Consider the following 18,720-nt stretch of genomic DNA (forward strand, 5'->3'; position numbering starts at 1 on the left):
AGTCGGTAGGGCCGGGAAGGGAGCCCCAGAGTTGGCTCGCGGTCCGGGGTTGCCGCCGCGGGGAGGCCGCGGGGGTCCCGAACTTGGCGCCTCCCGACGGTCATTCATTGCACGAGAGTGCAGCCTTGCTTTTTCCTGGCCGAGATATTTGAAATCTCCGCTCCCCACCCCAGCGTTTCCCGCCCCTTCCCAGCTCCCCGCGAATCTGACCAATCTTTGGGACTGAGAAGATCGAGAGGTTTCCCCCATCCGACCCGCCAGACCCCGCAGACCGCTCTTTTCTCTGCGAGATCGAGTTTCCGGTCCTCGTCCTCTCGCTTAGCAGTTTGACCGAGGGTATGGGTTCCACTGGGTTTGGGGTCCTTTTTTCTATCTTGGTTACTTTTTATATTTTGTGATTCTGAAGTTAAGAGACCCATTTATAGTCCTTGGCGACAGTGGTGCACATTTCCGAGGGACATTTCACGTTTCTCCACCACCACCAAAGCCTTAAATTGTCCTAATCTTGGAGTGGTCTCCGCGCTCATTTCTGGAACCTGAATCCAGGGATAACAGTATCGTCTTTCCAGTGCCAGGCTCTGTGTGAAGCGCTTTGCTTTCATCACATTATTACTGTAATAGTAGCTAATGCTTCCACAGCGCCGATTGTGTGTAACGCGTTCTTTGAGTTTTCTTAGTTCTCAAAAATCTTTCGAGGTAGGGACTATTTTTAACTTTTGCAGAAGAAACTAAGACACAAGTGAAGTCACTGGACCAAGGTCATACAGTGACAGTCGAGTTTCAAACCCAGGTAGCCAAGACCTAGAACTTGCAACAATACACTGTCACTCTGTAGGACGGAATTTCGGTGTCCAGTAGCTAAGGAAAAGTTAAAGCAAAGCTTTAATTTCGGCTGCATAATAAGGTGTGGGGAGAGGGTGGAGGCTCAGATTTTAAAGCGGGAGGCTGAAATGCACTACTGTCATATTCAAGAGCGTGTTTGTTAGTGCTACCCTCTTTTCCGAGATTTTGGAAGAATTCACTCATTTCGTTCTTGATCTGGGCACTTGAAAATGTAAAATGCCTAAGTTGTAACTTTTGCCTAAAATATTGTTGGGATAGAAATATTGTGAATAGAGTTGAGACTAGGAACAGTGAAGAGTTCTGATGGTAGAGCTTTTGAAGTAAGCCGTTTAAACACCTTTTCTTAATCTCTGCGTAGTATTTTCCTTTCATGCTTTAGGAAGGAACCCACTAATATTACTAACGACCTCAGAAATGCTGTTGAAATGTTGCTTTCATTTATAGCTGAAAACCTTGTTCATTGCCTGGCGTTTATATAAGGACCATGTATTCCATACAAGTTAATACAGTTGCTTAATTTATATGAGGTAGCAGTTGGTTGGAAACAGATTAAAGTAATTTGCTATAAGAAATCCCACCCCCTTCTAGCCATGCTATGTAGTTTAGGCTGGCCTTGAACTTGGGTTGAGTTTTCTAAGTCTGGTTGACACAAGTTCTGGTTTGACCTCTTTACTAAGTAGTTTCTATTCACATAACAGATTGTGTAAATCTTTAAAATTGTGCTGAAAGTTTTACCTGGTATATTTGACTTATCTATTTTTTCCCTTTATTTAAAATTTTTATTTGTGATACTGGGGATTGAACCCAGGGCCTTGTGTATGCTTGGTAAGTGCTCTGCTACCAAGCTACATCCCAACCATTTTTAAACTTTGTTTTGTAACAGGTCTCAGAGTTACCCATGCTAGCCTCAATTTGAAATCCTCTTGCCTCAGCCTCCAGGTAGCTGGGACTACAGGTGTGTGCCACTGCCCTTGGCCTCATCTATTGTTCATTAATAGTTAATGTTTAACTGTTGTACTTGAAAAGCAGGTTTTTAAAATATATCGTTTTTTGTTGAAATTAATATGAAATGCAATTAAATGCCTTGGGAATGGGCTAGCTACGTGGTATTAGGTACTTTTTTATGGATGTTAAATTGGCAGATAATCAGTTGAAGATGATTTGTTGAGATAGATAGATAGATAGATATAATTAAGGGTATTGATAGTAAATTTTCTGCTTTTTGTAATGCCCCCCCAAACCTTTTTCCCAAAGAATTTTAAATCTGAAAAAGGAGGGTCTGTGACTTTTGTGACCTTGGTAGGCTTTTTTTTCTTTTTAAACATACTGGAAACTTATCTTGAGCTTGAGGACTGTATAAGTTAGTTGAGAAATGGCTCCGTGGTTGTAGTAAAGATTTCCAAAACTGAAGTCTGATTCAAGAAAAAAATATGTTGGTTTATATCTTAACTGCTTTAGCTTGTAACATTGCTGTTCTCTAAGCTCAGTAGCTTTTCAGATAAGAGGTGTCAGGTCACCTGCAACCCACTGAGACAGCTTTTTTAAGAAGTGTTCTTGATAAAACCTTAGTATAGCTGGTGTTAGTTAGCTATTTGGATAGATGCAAAATACAACTTGGGAGATTTAGGGGGAACACAAACTAGCCATTGAATAGTCCTCTGAATGTGTTGGAGAAAAGTGAGACTTGGGCAGAGTTCACTGTAAATCTCTCAAGGATGAGTGGTGGCTGGAGTTTTTCTTGCATAGCAGGTGGTTATAATTTATTTTACATCCTGGTTTGCCAGAAGCATCTATGCACTAGAGAAGACTGCTCTCAAACTGCAAGACCAGGTAATGACCTGACCTTTGAGAATGGCTTAACTGTGATGATGCCCAGGTTCACTGAAAGTGTTCGCTGTTCAATCCTATTCAGAAAGGATGCTTCTGAAGCTAGTGTTCAGATAATTCTGAAATTGTTCAGCTTTTTAGTGTAATATGAATCCATTTATATCCTAGTGTTTCTAAGACAGGCAGCAGCCCCTGGTCTTAAAAATGATAAAGGAGAAGCATACTGGTTTTGTTTTTGTTTCTTTTGGGGGGGTATCAGGGATTGAACTTGGGTCCTTATGCTTGCAAGGCAGGCGGCAGAACCGCTGAACTAAATACCCAGCCCAGCATACTGGTTTTTAAGTTTTTAAAAAGCTGAGGAAAGAAAAAAGTAGTCTTTTCTAATGAACGTCTGCACCTAGTTTTAACATTGATATCCATGTTGTGTGTTTCTGGCTCACTGACTTAGGAGTTGCCCATTGTGAGCCTCTGCCGTCCAGCTTGTCCATTACAAACCCAAAGTGTCACCTACAAAGGCAGAAGACAGACTAACACTGGGCATGGTAGTGGACACCTGTGATTCCAGGAGGATTACTGGGAGTTTGAGGCCAGGCTGCACTGCACAGTGAAACCCTGTCTCAGAAAAAAGGCTAGGAAGGCTTTCTTGCAGTAATCTGTAGACCTTTTTTAAAACCACACCATCAAAAGGATTACTCTCCTTGTGTCAGCAGTACCCCTTATCAGGGTAAGGCAGCAGTAAAACCTCACAGGGTCAAGTATGTCTTTCTGTTGTGCTTGGGGACATCTCTGATGCCCTCCCTGGAGCCAAGACCCAGGCTGGCTTCTGGAATGGGAAGTGAAAGTGGGCTGGGCTGGCCATTAGCCCAGCAGCCCTCCGTGGTACAAGTTGGTGAGATTGGCATATGCCTTTGAAACTACAGTCCTTCGTGGTACAAGTTGGTGAGATTGGCATATGCCTTTGAAACTACAGTCCTTGTTTGACCTCGAGTGTTCTGCACAATTAAGTGCCTATCAGTCTACTCCAGTAGGTAAAGGTTACTGATCTTGAAGCAGAAAATGATTGCTGTTATATGCGCTTAACTGCATCTTTTATTTTACAGTTGGAGCTTCAGATGCTTGCATATCTGAAGCATGAAGAGCAGATTTATTTACTGGTCTTGATGGTTTATCTGAAATCTGCAATTTCATTAGACTAGGGTCTACTCATCCCTTGTCTAGAAAGGAGAGGGTGTCACTGATGTTAAGGCTCACGGGATATGAAAACTTTAATGTAGGGTCAGATGTATGGTGTAATCTATGATATTTATCAAAATGTGTTGTTCAACTGTAGAAATTTAAACATTTTTCAGTGAGCTGTCTTCATCTTAGGTGCAGAAGACCAAGATACTTCATTAAGAGCAGTGAAAAATGTTTTGCAGCTACCTCCCATGAGAAGTCGGTGTCACGTTTAAAGCCTGAAGTGTATATATAACACGAGCAGTTTACAGCAAGGTTGGGGAGGGCATGGTGTCGAAACAATTATGATGATCAGAAATGGAAGTCTTCCTTTCTACAGAGAAACCAAAGAAATTTTTATAACATTTTTGTGGTTTTGGGGGGTTTTTTGTTTTTGTTTTTGTTTTGTTTTGTTTTGTTGGTAGAAAATCACTATTTGTATGTAAAAGTTTAATGTTGGGAATATTTAGTGGGTTTTTTGTTGGAGGACTTTTTCTAAACCTCAGATACGAGGATAGTGATTCACTAAAGTGAATGTGATGTGACTTATTAAGGTTACTTTAATAGGATTAGCTTAAAACAGCAAACCTTGATTTATTTTTATACTGGTTGTGTCCTTAGATTTTTTTTAAACTATTTTAATTCAGCTGGGGCTTTCTGTATGTATGCTGTTCCTCTAAAATAACCTTTTAACAGGTAAGGTCTTTTATATGACAGGAATGCTTTTCCAGTCCTTATAATCTCAGAGTAGTCCTAATTTTCTTCTGTAGTTTCGTCTCTACTTTGCTTGTTCTTCACACAGTTGGTGCTCATGAGGAAAAAAGCTAATGTTGCAAACAATGGCAAGTAACTTTTTTTTCATAATTTCAAATATTTATCAGTTTGGGTTTTTAAAAGATTTTTAAATTAAAGATTTATAGTGAATGTTTGTGATACATACTGGATACATTCGTTGTGGTAACAATTCTTGATAAAATTGGACATTTTTATTCTATAACTGACGTTAGTGATTTACCAGATAGGTCAGATACTGTGCCTTTCTACAGCACAACTTTTGCTGCTAACATCATAGTGCATTGTGTGGTGTCATATGTCTACCAGCATTTTGGAGGCTGAGGCAGAGGGCTGCTGTGACATGGAGGCCAGTTGTCTGGGCTACATAGTTCAATTCCAGCTTATAGTGAAAAAATAGAGACATTTGAACTTTAAAAAAATATCAAGGGCATCCTTTAACCATTTGTATGGTTTGCCTAGTTGTCCTCATTGCATTACCTCTTTAAGAAGGTAAGATTCATGAGAAAAAGACGAATTTGTGCCCTTTTGTTCTGTTGCCTGGGTGTCCCTCAGCATCTTAACTGAGTGGCCTGCAGTATGTGCTTAGCAGTTATTTTGATGAATGTTTGAAGCATAGTAAGTAAGTATTGATTGTCTTAAAGAACATTCCATGAGTTCAGTATTATTTAATGCCTCCTGTTTGCAAGGATGCATTATGATTTTATATCCTATAGCAAACTTTTTTCTTGAGAATTGACCATATAGTATTAACTCTTGATTTGGAAGTTTATTACGTAGACTAAATGTTTGAATGGAAAGGTGCTGTGGTAGAAATACCATTAGATTTCCAGTCAAGGCCACCTTTATAAGCTCTGTGGCCTTGTCTGAGGCACTGAGCTTGCAGCCTCTACAGCGGGAGCTTGTGGCACCTGACTTTACAGCATTTTTCGGAGTATTAAATAGCTGTGTAAAGCTCCGTATGTAGCACCGTGCCCAGCCCAGTGAATGTTAGCTACAACATAGATGTTTCTGTTAGTTGGACTGGAAATAGCGATGTGTAACTTCTTATATTATTGACAGTTTTGACACCTTTTTGAGATACATTTGGACTGCCCAAACTCATTTTGAAATCTTTTTGAAATTTAAGAGTAACACTAAACTTTCATAGTTAGAAAATCATCCCAGTAACATCTGGTAGGAAACAGGCACTTTGCTTTATAATTTTATAAAACAGATTCGTTTGCAGAAACAGGTTTTTTTTTTCCTGGTCAGAAGTCTATAGTTGGGTTGGGGGATGTAGGTCAAAGCATTGTCTAAAGTGTTTAATTCTAAACCACAAAGCAGCAGTGCTTAAAGCATCGATCCAGGCCCCCTGCAGCTAATTTTCAGCACTTGCCCTGTACTTGAGGGGCTTGTGTGCACTGCAGAGCAAGACCGCTGTGGTCCAGGAGCTTACATGCTGCCTACCAGGCCATCCAGATGAACAGGGAATTAAAGTAGGAAGTGTAATGAGTGTGTGGCCAGTGTAGTGAGGGCAGTTCACAAGGTGTGTGATACAGGCTTTTGAGAGGAGAGGAGGTGGGTACTATGTCTGAAGGTGGCATTGGAAAGGTTCCAAAGCCAAGAAAATTTGTGTTGGCAACATTGATTTAATCTGATGGCATTGATTTACTACAGTAGACTTTCTACAACCAAGTAAGACTGCTGTTTATACAGGTAAAAGCCAAGTTATCAGAGAAGAATTCTCCTGAAAGACTTTAAGAATGAGCCTGTCATTCACAGGTGTGGAATTCTGCTGAAGAGAATGCAGACTGAAACCACAAGCTTCTAGGAGTTCCCTCCTGGCCAAAAATAAAATTTCCTGCTGTGCACTCTGCTCCATTTCTGGCTGACTTGTAGAATCACTAGTGATTGGGGTTTTCTGGCCAGGGAAGCAGAATCACACCATCTTCCCAGTAGGAGGTTTTCTTGAGTTCTGTCCTTTGTGTGTGTGGATAGAAAAAGAAAATTACTGTTTCATCTAGAAAAACATTTTTACTGCTCAGTTGCTGATGTGTCTGTTTCAAATCTTCCCTCAAAGATTTTCTGTACTCTGCTTTTCAGAAAGAAACTCAGTTTTTTTTAGTTGAGTTCCATATTTTGGGGTCCAAATTAAAATGATTTGCCCAAAGATATAGAAGGAATCAAAAAACTTTGGGCTTCTGGCTGATTCTCAGTCTAACCCTTTCTCATCATTTTGTGCTTGAAAAATTTACCCATTCTCATCCTTCCTTGATTATTATTTTTCATTGAAAAAAAATAACACTGTTACACACTGTTCAATTGTTTGCTCAGCTTGTTTAGAGAATGCAGGGTTTCCATAGCCCTCAAGACTGTAGGATGGTTTTACTACTAGGGCAGCATCTCTAGAAATAACCCTTTTAATGAAAAAATTCTCAACACCAGGGTTTCTTTTTACTTCCCTGTGTTATAGTCACTTAGATATTTACAGAACAAAGCTACATACAAACTAGTTAAATAAACTTTTTTGCTGTTATTCAGCTATTAGGCCAAATGATTTTATAATTTTAAAAGAAGGCCCCCTAGAACCAATAAAATTTAAATTGACGATATGATTTAACTTGATTTTGTGGTTTTGCTAAAACTAAGTCACTTGATACTGGGTTTTATGGTGAAAAGATGTAACCTTAATTTTCATATTTAGTCTGGCCCAATACATTTACTTGAGTTTTTTTGTTTGGTTTTGTTTGATTGGTTTTTTTGTTGTTTTTGTTTCTTTCTTTGATACCTGGGATTGAACTCGGGGCCTTGCACTTGCGAGGCAGGTGGCAGCACTACTGAGCTAGATCCCCATCCCTATTTTTTTTAACTTTAGTTTTAATTTAATTTCCTAAATTTTGTGCATAGTAAAGAATTGGATTCATACATGTTGAGGGTAATCAGACTCCATATATTCTCAGACTCTGACAGCCAGCAGTTCTGGATTGCCTACTTTATAACAGTAAAATTAAGGTACATTTAGCATTTAATATGTATTTAATGACTAATCTCTTACAACTGGAACCAAAACATTTCTTCATTACTGTTACTACTTACCTACTGATAAATGCACTCTGGCAAGGCCTTCTGCTTTAACAGTGAGCAGAACTGAAAGAAAGCTCTGACATGAACACTTTGGAGTTTCGGAGGATTTCTTTGTCCTGTTGCGTTTCTGTTCACATGACTTGGAAACCTTCCTTTCAGCACATGCTGTTACTCTTTGCCAACTGCAAGCATGATTATAAACACAAATGCAGGCCCAGAAATTGCACAACAAAACTTGTGCAGTGAGCCTGTGACTTTTTTTTTTTTTTAATGAAAGCAACACAAACTTTTTCAAAGATAAGAGACTATTGATCTCCATGATCCTCAAAACATTGACGAGTAGAGGATTCTGAGCATTTCTACTTTCACATTTAAAAAACACACAGACCTTAGGACAAATTTGGTAACATGACAGTTTGAAATCTTCTGTGCATATGCTAATTCACTTAAAAAGCCTGGGAGGACTGGAGGCCAAAAGAGCTCTTCTAGTGGGAGGACTATAGGTGTTCAAGGTCAGTTATGTAGCTTGGATATAGATCTGAGGCCAGAAGCTGTGTGTTATGGGGAGTCTTTTCAGCAGTTGTAAAGGAAGTCTTTCTAGTAGCATCCTTACAAACCAGGGTGACCCCTTGTTTGGGATGCTGTTAGAGGCTTATTTGGTATGGGAGATACAGCTAAATCTCAGAATACCTAAGATCTGATGTATCTAATGAAGCATTAAAACTATGTTCTCTGCTGGGTGTGGTGGTGTGTGTTTGTAATCCTAGTACTTAGGAGCCTGAAGCAGGAGGGCTGTGAGTTTGAGGCCAGCTTGAACTATATAGTGAGACCCTCTCTTAGCCCCACCCCATGCTCTATGAACATCAAGAAAAATAAGACCAATTGGGAAGCAAGTTAAACCGTGTTTTTGCCTCCTTATTTATAGCTTGTATTTTCTTAAGTATTAAATTTTTTATATTAAATTGTATTTTGACTTAATTGAACTAATTGGGGTTTTTCTCCCCTATAGTGAGAGGATCCAAGCCAGGTAAGAATGTCCAGCTACAGGAGAACGAAATCAGAGGACTATGCTTAAAGTCTCGTGAGATTTTTCTCAGTCAGCCTATCCTACTAGAACTTGAAGCACCACTCAAAATATGTGGTAAGTTGTGGCACATTGAACATCTTTGGTTATGTGATTGAGTCAAGAGTCTGTTGACTTAGTATTCGACTCATTCCTATTTACCAACTTGGAACTACTTAAAATAACATTAAAATAAATGCTCTAGTGGATTTAGCTTAAATATGTTTCATATTTTTAAAAGTGTTTCACTGAAGGAATGTAAAAATAAAAAACAAAATGAAACTTAATGGAGAGCTAAGAAAAGGTCTACATTACATCAGTATAGGGTTATATTTGAGCTTAAAGCAACTATGATTATATCTAAAAATACAGCTTAGTTTTGGAGCTCGTTTAGTCTCACTATTATACATAATAGAAGCAGATAATCTATAGGTACTGTCAACAACTAAACTTTTTTCATTTGAGTAATGATATATCTAGCATATTTGACTCATGGATAAACCTCGTATGTGTTTTTGTTTTTGTTTTTTGTACCAGGGATAGAACTCGGTACCTTGCACTTATAAGGCCGGTGAGGTGCCACTGAGCTGGCCCTGTGTGCATGTTTTTTGAAGTGAAATGCTCTTTGGCATTATCTGTTAGGGAAAAGTTGAAGTAATGTGGGTATGGAGTATGCTTCTGTTCTGTGAGGGCCAGAGCTCACTAGATGCCCAGAGGTTCTGTTGACAGTATCTAGAGACTGAGCTTTTAGAGATCTGATACTGATCAGCCAACCTGAAAGGAAAACCATGTTACTTGTCAAGAAAGCATGCCAAGACATAATATATATATTTCCACAAAATAAATTCTTAATTGAATTTTGTGTGAGGTTCTGGGCATACATGTGCACTTAAAATTTTCATTATGAGGGCTGGAGATTTAGCTCAGTGGTGCCTAGTGCCTGCCTTGCAAGCACAAGGTCCCAAGTTCAATTTCCAGTACCAAAAAAAAAATTCATTATGGGCCATTGAATGAAATATGTTACAAGATTGGCGATCACTTAGTGTTTGCTGTCACATCAAGCTCTCATTGTTAGAGATGATTCATTGTGCAATGAAAAGTTCAAGAATGTCTTTCCAGCCAGGAGTGGTGGTGCATACCTGTAATCCCAGTACTTATGAGGCTGAGGCAGGAGAATTGCTGCAAGTTCAAGGCCTGCTTGGGCTACATAGTGAGTTCAGAGCCAGCCTGAACTACAAATAAAGCGCGAGAATGTCTTAAATTTTTTTTCCGCCAAGTCTTTCCAAAGCTTGTCAGTAAATTTTTAGATATGATAACACTAAAACCACATTCTTGCTTCTAGGTGATATCCACGGACAGTACTACGATTTGCTTCGGCTTTTTGAATATGGTGGTTTCCCACCAGAAAGCAACTATCTTTTTCTTGGGGACTATGTGGACAGGGGGAAGCAGTCCTTGGAGACTATCTGCCTTTTACTGGCCTACAAAATCAAATATCCAGAGAATTTTTTTCTTCTCAGAGGGAACCACGAATGTGCCAGCATCAATAGAATTTATGGATTTTATGATGAATGTAAGTACTTTATATCTGAGGAAGAGATACTTAAGATTTGGTGGTTAGAATTTATGAGAGTTTAGACTCAGTATTATTGTGTTATTTTCTTAGTCTTTCCCCATTTTTAGGATATAAAAATAATGTTTTAATCTTCTGGCTTCACTTACATGCTGATCAGATTAGGACATCATGAACACATTAGTAGTTTCCTTAACATAATTCTTATACTCACAAATAGCTTAATTCTTGGTACAATTGAGAACCTGCATAGTTTTTGTTTTTAACAACTTAAGATTAATTTCATTCTATGAGATTTATCTCTTTATTGTATATAATTCAGGTGTTGGTAGTAAATTTTATAGAATTTTGCGACTGTCACCACCGATCTCTGCAGGCACTACTTTCTGTCTCCAGCCTTGTCTTTTCTAGAGAGTGCTTATTGTTAAGTAAGTTCAGTCTCTAGTGTGTCCATAGTTTTTGAAATGTATTATTTTTCTTTGTTCTGACACATCTATAGCTAAATGTGCTGAGTAGAGAAAGTACTGATTTTTATTTTTTATGATAATCTTATGCATTTTGTGACCCATTTTGGATTGTTTAACCACTTTGGTAGAAGTGTGTGTCGTCCCCCCCAACACTGGGCACTGAACCCAGTGCCTTTGCACTGAGCTACATTCCAAGACTGACTTCACTTTTTTTTTGCTTGCCTGCCTCCTTCTCCCCCTCTCCCCTTTTGTACTGGTGATTGAACTCAGGACTTTGCGCTTGCAAGGCAGGTGCAGTGCCACTGAGCTAAATCTCCAACTCCCAAGACCTTTTTAAATTATGAGATGAGGTCTTGCTAAGTCTCTCTAAGTTGCCCATGTTGGGCTGGAACTTGCTATCCTCCTATCTCAGCTGGGTGCCACTATACTAAGGCTGTTACTGTTTTAAGCAAACAATAATGTCAAAAAGGTTTCAAATCCTTGCCTCTGACATCCTTTTGTGTATATTTCTCTTAAGAGAGAGTTCAGGTTGGGAGTAGAGGGGTGATTAAAGAATTTTGGTCACTTAAGATCTGATATCATCATGAGAAGATCAGTGAAGGTTTGTCAGTATGACCCCTCCATGTCAGTCATAACCTATAGTTTCTCAGCATGTTAACACATATACCCCAATATCTGAATCTTAGAGATGTGTTTCACTCACTCACTTATTTATTTATTTATTTATTTATTTATTTATTTATTTATTTATTTATTTATTTGAGGCACAGTTTCCCTCTGTAGTTCATGCTGGCCTTAAACTCACTATGTAGCCCAAGCTGGCATCAAACTTCTGTGGTAATCCTGTGCAGCCTCGGGAGTGCTGGGATCACAGGAGTGCACAATTATACTCAGCTGGCTCATTTATTAAATATGCATCCCTAGAGAGATAATAGTCATAGACACAGCCAACTTCAAACCACCTTTCAGGTCTGGGTATATTTAGCATAATGGCAACGTGCCTGCCCTGCAAGCATTAGGTCCTGAGTTCAATCCCTGGTCCATGACCTAGTGATCCAGCTGATAAGATGAGGTAGGAGGAATCACCAGGGAGAAAAGTCTTATGAGTTCTAGAGTGACTGGGACAATTTGAGTCTGGTTAAAAGGAAATTTGATTATTAACATTGAGTCTGCGTGGGGAAAGTACTAGGAAAACAGTTACTCTAAGGAGGTAGTGAAATTGGAAGGCAGGGATTTTAATTACTGAGTTTGGGATATTGTTTATAAGTTTTTGTACTAAGGAAGCATTCCTTCAACATTGCTGTTATCTCGGCAAATAAAACAGTGTTTTCATTGATGAAATTCAAATCCACTTGGTCTCTTTGTTGTGACATAAATCCTAATATGGTATTGGATGCATTAATTTGGGATTGTACTTAATCCAGTGGTCTTTAGAAATGATTTAAAATTTCAGTGTTGGTTAATAGCGGTTCTTTTTTCCTCGTGTGTGTGTTTTTTTTTTCTTTTTTTCTTTTTTCTTTTTTTTTCCCCCCTTTTTGAGAACAGGGTCTTGCTATATAGTTCAGGCTGGCCTTGAACTTAATATGTAGGCCAGGCTGTTCTCAAAAGTTACAGATGCTCAGAAGTAAGAGTTAAGGGAAAACCTGATTTTTGATATATGAACCAACAAAGGATAGCATGAATTAAGCAAAAGAAGCTTTCTCTTAAAAAGAAAGAAGTCAGTGGAGATGTAGCATATAGGGAAGGAAAAGTTTCCAGGAAACCCAGCACATAATTGCTCAGAGACAGGTTTCAATAGAAAATGGAGACAGAACCAAGTAACTATAAATGAGCATTGAGGCAGTCTGTCCTGTTTTTATGTAGTGATCATCACTATTAGAAAGTGTAGGTGTTGATTGCGTATGTGTGTTCTCCTTCAGCATTTTTTTTTCCCTTGATAACAAATTTGTTTCCGGAACCCTCCAGGGCAGGAAAATAGAGGACAGAGAATTAATGGCTTCCAGGGCTGAGGGTTTAGCTCAGTGGTGCTGCCTCCTGCTTTGCAAGCACAAGGTCCCAAGTTTGATCCCCAGTACCAAAAAAATAGAATTAATGGCTTCCAAAAGGGTGAACCGACATACATAGATAGATACATAAACACTTCTCATGATGAATGTGATCATTATGTACTGCACAGGTATACTAGTAAAAACAAAAAACAAGGTCCCTGTCGTCAGGACAGCAGAAACTGTCAGAGACAGAAGTCTTCATTTGCAGAGGGCAAAGTCAAATGTTTGTTGGGTTTGCATTACCTTTCAAGCTCTGTACTAAACTCCCCACCCTGCTTGATTTGTATTGGGTTGAAAGGTGTGCTTCAAAAAAATCTGTTGCTTGGCTCAGCTCTGACTTTTTTTTTTTTTTTTTTTTTTTTTTTTTTTTTTTTTTGGTACTAGGGATTGAACTCAGGACCTTGCACTTGCAAGTTAGCTAGTGGAACCACTGAGCTAAATCCCCAGCCCAGCCATCTCTGCCTTTTAAAGAAGTGGTACGTGCTCACCCTTGAGCTGTTCTCTATTCCCCAGCATAAGGAAGGAGAGAGATTAAGGACAGTCTTAGTTTAGGAATAAAGGCTCTCTTTTAGGGCATAGGAAGCATAAGCATTCTTAATTTAAGCAGTCCCTAATTAAAAGATTTAGACTTCTAAGGTTTGTGAACGCAAAACAATTTTTCATGTAAAAAGTGTTGGAAGTTATACTTCTGTCAGAGCTGCACTCTGACTCAAAATGTGTGGAATACAGGTGCTGGTAAGGAACCATAACCACCCCGTGGTCTCCATTCTCTGGGAAGTTTTCTAAGTTTTTATAGTGTTAGGGAGAGATACCCTGAAGTACTTTCAGTATGTGGTCTCTGTTTCCTATAATCATCCCCTGTAGTCTTTTTACTCCTGCTGGCTTGGGATGGGAGTTCTCCTATCAGTTGTTTTTTGTCAGGGAAGATGGGATGGGTGTTAACTCAAAGATTTCCTTAGAAGAAAGGCAGTAATGCACACTTAAAAGCTGTGCATATTTGACTTTAGAAATAGGGAGTTCTACCTGTAGATGGAGATTGAACAAAATACTAGATTTAAAATAGAATTGGTGCCAGGCATGGTGGTGCATGCCTGTAATCCCAGCACTTATGGAGGCTGAGGCAGGAGGATCACTGTGAGTTTGAGACCAGCCTGGGCTACATAGTGAGTTCCAGATCAGTCTCAACTACATAGACCCTGTCTCAAAAAAAAAAAAAAACAAACAATTGGTGCTACCAAATAATAAGGATCTGATGGTAAATCTTAATCATGATCTTAACTGAAATTTTTATTTCACACTTCACGAAGTGTATTTCATATGAAAGTGTAAATTGTTGCTTTGTAGATCAGCGCTTGCACTCTCTCCCTCCCTCCCTCCCTTTCGCTGCCTCCCCCTCCCCCTCCTGTATATCTAATCCTAAATCCCACCAAGGGTTTCTTTTCTTTCTTTCTTTTCTTTTCTTTTTCTTTTTTTGGTTTTTTGAGACAGGGTCTCACTATGTAGTTGATGAGACTGACCTGGAATTCACTGTGTAGCCCAGGCTGGTCTCAAACTCATAGTGATCCTCTTGCCTCAGCCATCAGCCTCCAGAGTACTAGGATTACAGGCGTGCGCCACCACACCCGGCCAGGAGGTTTTGTTTTTTGAGTCAGGATCTTTGCCTGTAGTCCAGTCTGGCCTTGAACTCACAGCACATCCTCCTGGCTCAGCCTCCCAAGTGTTGTGATTATAGGCATGCACTACTATGCCTGGCTCACCCATGGATTTTTAATAAAGGTATAATTTTAAGATAATCACAACCTTGTTTTGAAGGGAACTACCTTGAGAGAAAGAGCACTAAACTCTTTAATTATTGTAAACTTTCACAGGTAAAAGAAGATACAACATTAAACTATGGAAAACTTTTACAGACTGTTTTAACTGTTTACCAATAGCAGCCATCGTGGATGAGAAAATATTCTGCTGTCATGGAGGTATGTGGGCCAGTTTTCTCTAAAATAGGTTTTAATACCTTCTAAAGATGAACACCAACATTTATGAGTTACCTTTGGGACGACTTCCTCTGTCAGGTAATTCTGCTTTGTTGATACGTTACCTCATGTGTACACTGTGACCCAGCCAGAATCATTTGGATGGATGTCTAAAGTAAGCAGTTGATTCCTTACAGGGAATTCTAGAGTCTCTAAAACAGTTTGATTTGAAAATACAGCAGAAAATATTTTTAAGTATAAAAAGTACAGCCATTGGGCTGGGGATTTAGTTCAGTGGTTCCACCGCCTGCCTTGCAAGCACAAGGACCCAAGATCGATCCCTGTACCCGCCCCACCAAATTACAGCATTAATTTGCTGAGCCAGAAGTCCTAGAATACTGAAAACATGGATAGATTTTTTTCCTTGATCTGTTTTTTTTTTTTTTTTTTTTTTTTTTTTTAATCCCTGAACTTTCTGCCTTCTCTGGCTTGGAATTTAAAAGCTGAGCTTGGTGTGATGTAATTAAAAAAGGACTTTTTGTTGTTGTTGTTCTTTGTTAAGAAATGAAGCAGCTAGCTTGGCTCAAGCTTGCTCTGCAGAGCCAGTTTCTCCCTAGCTCTTCACCTGTATTTTTTCAAGTAAACTTGGCTACAGTTAAAAAAAAAAAGAAAGAAAGAAACAGCCCTGGGCTTACACCGGTTTTGGTAGAGTTAGGCATGAAATACTTTTATTCAGGTGAGAATAGGCTACAATCTTATTTGGTTGATAGAGTAGAAGTTTCCTAGAGCTACAGAGTATCTTCTGTTTCTGGTTCATGGCGAGTGATAATATCTACTGTCTTCGTTGTATCTTATTATTATCAATTGGGGAGGCAAGCAGAGTAGTTTTGAAAGTCTGAATTTTAATTTTACAGTATTCTATATGATAATTGTCTACATGTACTGTGTAAACATACTGTGTCCTGCAAATTAGCGCATACGATAAATTGCAGTACCTATTTGATTGTTTTCAACCCAAACTGAAAAAGTATAGATTTAATTTAGGCTTTATCAGAGTTACTGAGTCTGTAGACAAATGAAACTTAAATGTGATAACATCTTTTGTGCATAGTTCTGCTTTGTTTTCTCTGATTTAATAGGTTTATCACCAGATCTTCAATCTATGGAGCAGATTCGGCGAATTATGCGACCAACTGATGTACCAGATCAAGGTCTTCTTTGTGATCTTTTGTGGTCTGACCCCGATAAAGATGTCTTAGGCTGGGGTGAAAATGACAGAGGAGTGTCCTTCACATTTGGTGCAGAAGTGGTTGCAAAATTTCTCCATAAGCATGATTTGGATCTTATATGTAGAGCCCATCAGGTATTGATTTTGAATTTTACATGTACACTTAAGAGCATGTGTGTGAGCACAGATTCTCCTTGTTGATTTTGGTGGGTAGGTATTGCTTATTTATACAGTGTCTCTGGAAACAACCTGTCAGGCTCAGCGGGGAAACTGAAGAGTGGTTTGAATCACCTAACATTTGCATCCACTTATGCTGAAAATAATGTTCTTTCCAAGGTGGTTGAAGATGGATATGAATTTTTTGCAAAGAGGCAGTTGGTCACTCTGTTTTCAGCACCCAATTATTGTGGAGAGTTTGACAATGCAGGTGCCATGATGAGTGTGGATGAAACATTAATGTGCTCCTTTCAGGTAGAGCATGTTTTCAACATTATTTCCGTGTATTAGCTTGAATTTTGCTAATTTAAAAAATAGTTGCCACGATATCTCTCTGTTACTGTTCATTTAAGTTGAATAGGCTAAATTTTTTATTTTCCCATACCAGTGTTTGTCCTAGTTGGGTAATATGTGGATCCCTTTTAAAGGAAAGGATCAGCTCTTGCACTTATCTTTTCTAATGTCAGACTGTCAGTCTAATATTTGTCTAAAATTAAGTCACTGCTGGTATGTGAAAACAGTACTAACTGCAGTGTGCCAGACGTGCTATGTGATTACTTAATTTTGTCTTCTTTCCTGTAGTCTAATTCTTACAAAATTTTTGTTGAAGTACATGATACCATCTGACCTTCCACCTCAGCACAAAAGCATTATTTATGCACAAGAGTCTGCCCTCATCTTTGTTTCATTTGTTGTTATGATAAACTTGACCACCCTCAGGCCATCAAACATAAATATAGCCACTGAAATCTTGTGGCAGTCTTAAGTCAAATGAATGAAAATTATTTTACCATATTTTAGGGAGAACTTATAGATTGTACAGAGATGTGGAAAAAAATGTTCTAAAAAATTTACATCAGAAGTGCTAGAAGGAGGTACTGTGGACTGAGAATTGTTGTTTTACCCAGAGGGAAATACTTTGTCCAGGTCGTGTATTTTATCTGTTGATCATGACTTTCATTACCAAAATGTTTTCACATCAGTTTGATTTGTATTATCAGCATTGTTGGGGCAATTTTAAACAGCCAGAAACTTTTCTGAACAAGAGATGTGAATAAGATTTTAAAAACTTAAGTTTGGGTTGAGTGTATTTCCTAAAACTCACCTGTCTCTCTTAATTCTCTCAGATTTTAAAGCCTGCAGAGAAAAAGAAGCCGAATGCCACAAGACCTGTAACACCTCCAAGGGGTATGATCACAAAGCAAGCAAAGAAATAGATGTCATTTTGACACTGCCTAGTTGGGACTTGTAACATAGAGTATATAACCTTCATTTTTAAAACTGTAATGTGTACTGGTCAGCTTGCTCAGATAGATCTGTGTTTGTGGGGGCCCTGTCATTTTTGTTTTAATGAATGGCATTTGCTGGTTGTAACAGCAAATGAAAGACTTCACTTCCAAGGAAAAGTGTTTTGGTTTTGTTTAATTCCCTGTTCCTTTTGCAAACAATTTTAATGATGGTATTAAAACTGTACACCTTAGGACAGTTTATCCTGTTGGGAGAGGGGTAAGTGTATAAGCGCTCTTTTTTTAATTCAGTATAACCCATGAATAATGTAAATGCTCGTTTTCTTTAGAATATAAAGAGAGCCCCAGGGTGCTCTGAATCTGTACATGTTATTGTCATAAAATGCATATTATTGTTAATACAAACCACTGTGAACATTTTTTTTATTTTAAAATTTTGTTTCAAAGGGATTTTTCTTGTCACGTACAAACTAGTTTTTATAGCCGTCAACAATAGAAGTAATCTTCAACCTTGCCAGGATCACTGGTACAAGTGATAAATATTTAATTAAAGCACACTTTTCCCCACTTACTTAAAATGATGATTAAAGCCATTCTTTTAAATGTTTGTGACTCTTCCTAAAGCCAAAGTTTCTGTTGGAATTGTATTGACACCCCACCCCACCCCCAGTGGAGGGTAGCATGGCTGCATACACATGCTACCTCCTTGGAGGTGCAAAAACAGGTTTTTTATTTTGAATAGTAATTAGTAATATAGTGCTATTTAAGCTATTATGATTAAAGTTAATTACATTTTGTACAATTTCCATATAATCTATTCATTAAGTAATCTTTTCACAGTTGGACCAGGCCTGAACCCGTCCATTCAGAAAGCTTCAAATTATAGAAACAATACTGTTCTGTATGAGTGACTGATTTTGCTTTCTTTATTCTGCGGTGAAGTTGAGGCTTGTAAGTCAAAACAAAGGAACTAACGTGCTGTCCATCAGTTTATACAGAACTCACAGTATCTATGACTTTTTTAAGCTAAGATCTGTTAAAAAAAAGAAATCTGTTTCAACAGATGACCGTGTACAATACCATGTGGTAAAAATGAATTCAGACTTATTAAATGACAAACTTGTTAAATCTTCTCTTGTCTATTTATCAGCACAATACACACAGG

The 18,720-nt window shown here is 38.5% G+C and overlaps 1 protein-coding gene across 5 annotated transcripts in view; it reads left to right on the top strand.

The window, feature by feature from the left end:
- The window catches only part of Ppp1cc (protein phosphatase 1 catalytic subunit gamma), a 21,493-nt gene extending 2,976 nt beyond the window's left edge, over positions 1 to 18,517 (top strand). The window contains exons 1-10 of one of the 5 annotated variants that reach the window (XM_010604454.1): positions 221 to 336; positions 1,727 to 1,798; positions 4,656 to 4,727; positions 8,753 to 8,884; positions 10,149 to 10,379; positions 14,763 to 14,867; positions 16,004 to 16,227; positions 16,429 to 16,563; positions 17,436 to 17,496; positions 18,396 to 18,517. In XM_010604454.1, coding sequence (XP_010602756.1) covers positions 4,697 to 4,727; positions 8,753 to 8,884; positions 10,149 to 10,379; positions 14,763 to 14,867; positions 16,004 to 16,227; positions 16,429 to 16,563; positions 17,436 to 17,496; positions 18,396 to 18,466 — 990 coding nt within the window. In that variant the 5' untranslated portion in view covers positions 221 to 336; positions 1,727 to 1,798; positions 4,656 to 4,696 and the 3' untranslated portion in view covers positions 18,467 to 18,517. Of the gene's footprint in view, positions 1 to 220; positions 337 to 1,726; positions 1,799 to 2,543; positions 2,674 to 3,676; positions 3,695 to 4,655; positions 4,728 to 8,752; positions 8,885 to 10,148; positions 10,380 to 14,762; positions 14,868 to 16,003; positions 16,228 to 16,428; positions 16,564 to 17,435; positions 17,497 to 18,395 lie in introns of those variants that run through there. The other 4 variants (XM_010604452.1, XM_010604451.1, XM_010604453.2 and 1 more) reach the window with 4 other exon arrangements.
- The last annotated feature ends 203 nt before the right edge of the window (positions 18,518 to 18,720 follow it).

This window comes from Fukomys damarensis, unplaced genomic scaffold (assembly GCF_012274545.1).
Source record: "Fukomys damarensis isolate Sample0158 unplaced genomic scaffold, DMR_v1.0_HiC HiC_scaffold_12, whole genome shotgun sequence".
In the NCBI taxonomy this organism is placed as follows: Eukaryota; Metazoa; Chordata; class Mammalia; order Rodentia; family Bathyergidae; genus Fukomys; species Fukomys damarensis.